The 8,113-nt window shown below is 40.6% G+C and overlaps 1 protein-coding gene across 2 annotated transcripts in view; it reads left to right on the top strand.

The window, feature by feature from the left end:
• Nucleotides 1-276: 276 nt before the first annotated feature.
• HST (homogentisate prenyltransferase) overlaps nucleotides 277-8,113 on the top strand; it is a 307,427-nt gene continuing 299,590 nt past the window's right edge. Inside the window, exon 1 of one of the 2 annotated variants that reach the window (XM_089412784.1) lies at nucleotides 277-574. In XM_089412784.1, the coding sequence (XP_089268910.1) occupies nucleotides 329-574 (246 nt within the window). In that variant the 5' untranslated portion in view covers nucleotides 277-328. The remainder of the gene's footprint in view (nucleotides 575-8,113) is intronic. The other variant, XM_089412783.1, reaches the window with a different exon arrangement.

Here is an 8,113-nt window from a genome sequence, read left to right as displayed (position 1 = left end):
AAAATATTATAAAATTAACCCAACTCATTATCAATTTAAATAAGAAAATAATTAAATTACAAAAAATAAAAAATTAATAATACCATAAACTCTTTTTAATATCATAAAAAAATATCATTTCATTTCACATATCACTTCTTTTCGTCATGACACTCCTGCATCAATTTGACATGAACTCTGCAAATACAAAAATAGTTTAAAAGAAAAACTAGAGGTGACCAATTCCGTTCGTAAATACAAAAAAATTTGTAAAAAATAATTTAACACAAAACAAAAAGAGGCTTATCGATAGCAAAATGGCTATACTGAACCGGCTACAGCATTCTCAATGGCTCTGCACTCCTGTACTTCTCTGTACACCAATTTTCCACGCGGGCAATCTTCACTCCCTCTCCATTATAACAAAATCTCCTTCAATGCCGATGATGCCTTGAATTTGTGTAAAAACGGGACGAATCTCCGAGATAAGGGCAGACATGCGATTTTAAGCTTGGGAGTCTCGCCATTGTCCAGGAGGTCCTTCTTCACCAGCAAAAAATTCAAGGAGGCAAACAAAGCTCGTGGGACGATCCGGGTATGCCAACTATTTCCTTTCTTTTCTATTCTGGTTAAAGCTTTGCCGATATTTAGCGCACTTCTTTCTTGATCTCCGGCGTTGAAGAACAAGCAGGACGCCATTGGAATCGAACCTGAGAATTCCTCACGTTCCCAAATGGAAACATTAAAAAATAGATGCAATGGGTGAGTGTTGTTATGAAAGAGTTATGTATTGTAAAATTTCAAGACAGAGAGTGGGGGGCCCCGGCAATTATTCAATAATATTCAGTTGACGACTCCTCAACTTCAGAGTGATAGTGTTGAAGGAGCGTGCAGCCAGCTCCAGGGGATTACCCATGTCTCGCTGGTAAAAGCACTCAAGGCAAAGGTCCAAATATCAGATCTCATAGAGTCGTCGCAGCCCAGATGGGTTCATAGCTCTCTACGGGTTAATAAACGAAAAAGAAAAGAACATATAAACAAATAGAAGGTAAAAAAAATAAACAGCCAGCCAGCTCCAATTTGATATAAGATATGTTACATAGTAAATGTAATTATATGACATTATCAAATGAGATAATAAATGTTAATTCGAGGGTGAAACCACAATAATCAGAAGAGCTATATATGCTGTGATGAGAGATAGAATAACTAAGAAGAAATTGAAGGGGCTTGTTATCTGAATGTATCAAGGTCTCCTTCCCTAGCATGTGATATCATTATTGTTGACATGCTTGTACAATGGAGTTTAGTTTTCTGTCAAAAGTAAAGTAGTTGCATACTGCATCACTGACTGTTTTGGAGTGAAAAGCAAAGGAATGCCCTTGCCGGGTGAGGACAATTCCCATGGTGTAATAGATGCATTAATGTCTATTTGGAAAGGTTGAGATAGGTCTGGAAGTGCCATGATAGGTGTAGTATAGATGTTCAACTTCACTTGGTCGAAGGCTTGCAGTTGCTGTTGCATCTTACTCTAGTAGTTAATTTATCCCTCAATAACTGGTTGATTGGGACTACGTGTGAGGATCTTGGAACAAGATGTTGAATTTCCTTGAAATTCTACTTACTGCTTTAATGAACAATCTGAAACTACTCTTCTTTTCACCAAGACACAAAATTTCTCAACAATAAAAGCAGCAGAATTAAACACAAAGCTAAAGACACAATTACACAAGAGACACAATAATTTTCTAGGGAACCCAATTGGGAAAACCCTTTGCTTTGCTGTAGAATTTTATTAACAGAATTTTGAGCAATTGATCTCTTTATAGGGCAGCACTATTTCACTAGAGAACAAGCTTGTTCTCACTACTATAGTACTAACACTTAGCATGAAATCTCCCTGCAGAAAACCCGACCCAGCTCCTCAATCCTTGCGCAGTCTCTGCCCCTATTTTTTAGCACTAGAAATATCCTATTTCCTAGCGCAATAGTGGGCCCTATTCTTTAGGAATTCCTCCTAATTCCAAGCGCAAACCTGCACAAAGAAGTCTTCCTGTCACAGTGTATGGATTCTCCAAGGTATGCTCTATCCACAACAAGCTCTCATACACACAACCTCGTGCATACAAGAATGATCAAAGATGTGCCTTTGTCCTCCTATTATGCTATTCGATCATGCTATATCTTGCAAGTGACTTGTTAACTAAGTCGAACTACTAGTTAACAAGTCCATGCTTCAATCAAGACTTGAAGCTCATCAACTCGTTCTCTTCTATAGATGAACTCGCACTTGGTCAACCACATAACCGAGCTTCCATTTCTGTGCATGAACAAACTAACTTGTCCATCTCATGAACTTGTACTTGACAAAAGGAAAACAAATCGAAGTCTTTCTTGACGAAGGCACAAGTCAAGAAGGACCTTCTCTCGCTACTATTTTCAACACTTTCTCTTAGCGAGGAAGGCACTTCTAGAAGAACCTTGTCCACTTGGATCTGTCTTCAACACTACCATGTTCTTCATTGTTGCAACTGCTCCCTTTGAACTAGAAGGCTTCCCTGTTTTCTTCTGTGGAATATAATTTGGACACCTATTCTTTCCAACCATGCTCTACGAGTCTATCACTTCAGTCATAAGTTCCATGTACCCCGTGTACCTCTGTGGTTGCTTTTTCTGGCTAAAGTTAATACTGGAAGATCCAACTCTCTCCCGATCTCCCTTAAACAAATCCTCTGCCCACTTGGTTTGAAATCTCGCTATACTGTGTTGATTTGGGGTAGCATCGGATGTGCTCTAGCCATGAAAATTGGTGGAGAGGTTAAGGCAGTTGAGATCTCCAAGACCCAGAAATGGTTTGGACAGATTGTACCTGGTTTGAGAAATATTAAAATAATTAATATTTCTAATGGAGTTACTAAGTCTAAACTTAGGAAAAATAAAATATTAATGGGTATTAATATAAAACTGGGTTAGAAGGATCCAAAAGTCATGGATCAAGCCAAATCTAATCTTAGCCGTTGATTGGAGATTTAATTTTGACTGTTGATGGATCAACGAGAAAAGTATAAGAGGAGGCTTGAGGGTCAGTTGGGGAACACACCAAGAGATCAATATTTCGACTTTTTGGGGCTGGGTTTGCTGAGAAAGTTGAGAGAGTGATCTAGAGTTGCAGCTGAGGGGCTATGAATACAGAAGCAGAGAGGCAGAGATAGTGCCAGGAGGATCAACGCAGCAGCCGGGAAAGTTGACGCAGAGGGCAGAAGCTGGAACTGCCGGGAAAGCTGACGCAGAAGGCAAAAGCCGGAACTGCCGGGAAAGCTGACGCAGAGGGTAGAAGCCGGAACTGCTGGGAAAGCTGACATAGAGGGAAGAAGTCGGAACTTTCGGGAACAGCCAGAATTGTCGGGAATTGCCGGAACTGTTGGGAAAGCTGACATAGAGGGCAAAAATCGGAACTGCTGGGAACAACCGGAACTGCCAGGAAAGCTGACGCAAAGGGCAGAAGACTCTAACACAGTCCCTAGAGGCTGACACTGGGGTTTTCTGTGGGGTAGATTGGAGCTGAGGAGCCGCCGGAGTGTTTATCTGGGGTTTCAGCCGAAGTATCTGTCTCCGAAGGAGAGGTACTACTGCTGAGATTTTTCTCTGTTGGGTGAGCCGGATTTGGCACCCAGATTGTATTCTGAAACTGCTTAATAAATCAAACCCTTAGATAGTTGCACTAATTTTCCCGCATTGGGTTTTTCCGGGGACATTAGTCAAAAAATAATGGTGTCATTTGTGTGCTTGTTTCTGTTTCCTTTAGTTGATGATCTGTAATGTGTTGATCATGTACTTGTGTTTATTTTCAATATTTACATGGTAAATAACTTGTTAATTAATCATAACAAGTAGGAAGGAATAAATCAGAAAGTACATGGAGGGTTTCTAACTGTTAGACTTAGAAACTTCAACATGATATTAGAGCGTGGTTGCAAATCACAGGAGAACTGAGGACATTAGCCGAGCAGAGCAGCATGGTAGAAAATAGCTGTCTTGAGTGACAGAAGCTGTTCCTAGCAGCAAAACAGTAAAGAAGGGGTGACGCAGTGCCTGCGTCATCAAGTTCGGGCCAAGAAGAGGCTGCGCAGAGGCTGAGGGAGGCAAAGATAGGCTCACGCAGAGGCCAGGAGGGCTGACGCAGTTGGCTTAGGGAGCTAGTTTGTCGGTGTTGGGACTGTGCAGAGCCTAGGAGCTCTCACCTTCAGGTTGCTGGGGTTTAGGAGGCTGTGGATAAGTTGCAGAGTGGAGTTGGTGGGGTACTGTTGTCAGAACAATACCTAACAAGGCAAGGCCAAGGAGGAGGGAGTTGCTACCGAGGGTTTCTAGCCAAGAAATCCGGATTAGTGGTGCGGTTGCACAGACAATTAGAGTAGGGGGCATCTCGACATCGGCAAAAGGATTTCCAGGAGGGAAATCGAGGCTCAGAGGGAGTCACATCGAGAACTTCCAGGAGGGAAGTAGAAGAGCAACGGAATGGCACTACACGGAGTAAGAGACCAGGACAGACTGGACGAAGCCTCAAACTTCGTAGTCTAGAAGGCCAGAATCTTATCCGTACTTGACAGAAATCGTGTCAAGCACTTCGCCTTGAAGACGATAACGGTCCTAGTTGACCCAGTTGACAATGACAGGTATGAGGAAGCAATGGCGAGGGCCAAGAGTATCATTCTTGACGGGGTCAAGGATCACATAGTACCACATATTGCCGAGAAGAATTGTTATGAAACCAGCTCACAAAAAGATAGAAAAGAGAGATCCACGCCTTAGAATTCAGCCTCTTCGAGGGGGCAACCTCCTTTACATTACATAAATGAACAATTCTTGGATGATTCAAATGACAAAACCTCCTTTCTATATATAGGAGTCTATGGAGTCACAATATAATCCAGCCGACCTAACAATAATAATATAAAGCCACAAAAATAACAATAGAGGGATTCTATGGGCACATTAATAACAATATGGGGGTAATGGGGGCACAACAATATAAATAAGGGGTATAACTACAATAGTAATGGGGTAATCACTAGTATTATAGGGACCCAACATGCCCCTCTCCTTCAAAAAAGTGTTGTCCTCAACGCTTGAGTAGTTCAGGATACTTCTGCATAAAATTCTCATCCTCCCATGTGGAATCTTCAGCGGATAAGTTCTTCCACTTGATAAGGTACTCTGAAATTGATTGATTTCGTAGCTGTCGAGTTCTTGTTTCTATAACTGCTTCCGGTTCCAATATAATTTTTCCTTCCTCGTCAAGTTCTAGCAATATTGTTTGAACTGGGAGCTTGTCACCTATAACCTTCTTTAAGCATGAAACATGGAAAACTGGGTGCAATCGAGAAGCTGCAGGAAGCTCCAATTTGTATGCCATAGTACCAATCTTTTGCAACACCTTGTACGGACCATAATACTTTGGTGATAATTTATTATCCTTCTTAGCTTGCTTGAGGGACATTTGCTTATATGGTTGTAGCCGTAGGAATACCCAATCACCTACATCAAAACTTCTTTCACTGCGATGTTGATCTGCTTGTTGTTTCATTCTATTCTGTGCCAACACGAGGTTATCCTTTAAGAGTTGGAGGACTTGTTGTTGATGTTCGATGTGATGTTCCACTGCTTGAACCTTAGAATTTTCTCTTAAATATGATGTGATGGATGGTGGTTGATACCCATAAAGTGCCATAAATGGGGTCATTTTTGTTGCTGTATGAAAGGAAGTGTTATACCACCATTCAGACAGAGGCAACCATTTGACCCATTGTGTCTGTTTATCAGATACAAAGCAACGAAGATATCCTTCCAAACATTTGTTTACTATCTCAGTTTGCCCATCAGATTGAGGATGATAAGATGAGCTATGAGCTAACTGAGTACCAAGACAAGAAAATAATTGTGTCCAAAAATTTCCAGTGAAAATGGGATCTCTGTCACTTACAATAATCTTTGGGTTTCCATGTAGCTTTTGAACTGTTTCCATAAATGCAGTAGAAACTGTACTGGCTTTAAATGGATGTGATAATGCACAAAAGTGTGCATACTTGGTAAGTCTGTCAACTACCACCATGATGACACTCTTTCCCTCAGACTTGGGTAAACCTGTGATAAAATCCATTGATACCTCCTCCCAACGTTGGCTTGGAATGGATAAAGGTTGTAATAGACCCGGTGTCTTAATTGTTTCAACTTTATTTTGTTGGCAAACCAAACATTCTGCCACAAACTTTTGAATATCTGATTTAAGGCCATCCCAAAAAAATTCCTTCTTAACCCTGTGGTAAGTTTTTAAAAATCCTGAGTGCCCTCCTAAGGGAGAAGTGTGCAATTCCATAAGAATCTTTTGTTTTAGCTGGGAATTCTTACAGAGGTATAAGCGATCTTTGTACCATAACGAATCATTTTTCCAGCTAAATGTATCAGACGTACTGGAATCTTGTTGTAGCTTTCGAATAAGTGCCCACACTTCTTTGTCATTCTTCCATTCCTCCCTTGCTTCATTTATCCAATCTGGTTGGATGATAGAAATAGCGCACAACAATGCTTCCACATCCTCATCCTTCCTTGAGAGTGCATCTGCCACCACATTTTGCTTCCCTTTTTTGTAGATGATTTCAAAGTCATAACCCAACATCTTTGTGACCCACTTTTGTTGCTCTTCAGAGGATAATCTTTGTTCTAAAAAGTATTTAAGGCTATCATGATCTGTTTTTACCTTGAAGTGTCTTCCCATTAGGTAGGGTCGCCATTTCTTAAGTGCATGGAGTATTGCCAACATTTCCTTCTCATAAATAGCTTTGCTTAGAAACTTTCCCTTGATTGGACGACTTTCAAAAGCAATGGGTCTTTCATCTTGCATTAGAACAACACCAATTCCATTTCCTGAAGCATCACATTCCACAATAAAGGTTTTTGTGAAGTCCGGTGTAGCTAAGACCGGTGCTTGGCACATTGCCTCTTTAAGATGTTCAAAGGCCTTTGTTGCTTCCGGAGTCCATGAAAATGCATCTTTCTTCAATAATGTCGTTAGAGGTGCTGCTATTCTCCCATAATTCTTAACAAACTTGCGATAATACCCTGTCAACCCAAGAAATCCGCGCAAATGCTTTATGGATGTGGGGATTTTCCATTCCTTAATGGCTTTAATTTTGGTAGGGTCTACCTTAACTCCTTCATGAGATACAATATGACCCAAATATTCCACCTCCTGGACTCCAAAGAAACATTTGGATCTTTTGGCATATAATTGTTTCTCTTCCAATAGTTGTAGCACCCTGTCAACATGTTCAACATGATCCTTCCAAGACTTGCTGTAAATAAGTATATCATCAAAAAATACTAACACAAATTTTCTAAGGAATGGTTTGAAAATTGAATTCATCAAACCTTGAAATGTTGAAGGTGCATTGGTAAGGCCAAAAGGCATGACCAAAAATTCATAATGACCCTCATGAGTTCTAAATGCCGTTTTCGGAATGTCTTCAATCTTCATTCTGATTTGATGATATCCTGAACGAAGATCCAACTTGGTGAAGTAAATTGATCCATGCAATTCATCCAGTAATTCATCAATGACAGGAATGGGGAACTTATCTTTAATAGTGAGCTTGTTGAGCTCCCTATAATCCGGACACATGCGCCATGATCCATCCTTCTTGTGCACCAATACTACTGGAGCAGAGAAAGAACTTTGACTCGGTTGAATTATACCAGCCTCTAGCATTTCTGCAACCATACGTTCAATTTCACTTTTTTGGACATAGGGATATCTGTACGGCCTGATGTTTGGAGGAACACTTCCTGGAATCAGATGAATAGCATGATCATGATCACGCATAGGTGGGAGACCTTTGGGAGTCTCAAATACCTTGGAATGATTGTCCAGGACTTTTTGGAGATCTGGAGAAATAGATGATTCTAATGTGGAAACATCTAGCGAACATAATTGTGCAATTACACCCCTTTGCTCCTTTTTTAGAAGCTTTGTCATACCATTAGAGCTGATTATCTTTCCTGGTTTCCCTGCAATACACCTTAATTCAACTTCCTTTCCTTCCACAGAAAATTTGATGAAAAGTTCTTGAAAATTAAAAGC

The sequence above is a fragment of the Pinus tabuliformis genome, chromosome 3_1, assembly GCF_031772625.1.
Source record: "Pinus tabuliformis cultivar Carrire ecotype Pingquan chromosome 3_1, CPIR1, whole genome shotgun sequence".
Taxonomy (NCBI): Eukaryota; Viridiplantae; Streptophyta; class Pinopsida; order Pinales; family Pinaceae; genus Pinus; species Pinus tabuliformis.
The sequence above is the reverse complement of the archived record's forward strand: the minus strand, read 5'-3'. Positions and strand labels throughout refer to the sequence as shown.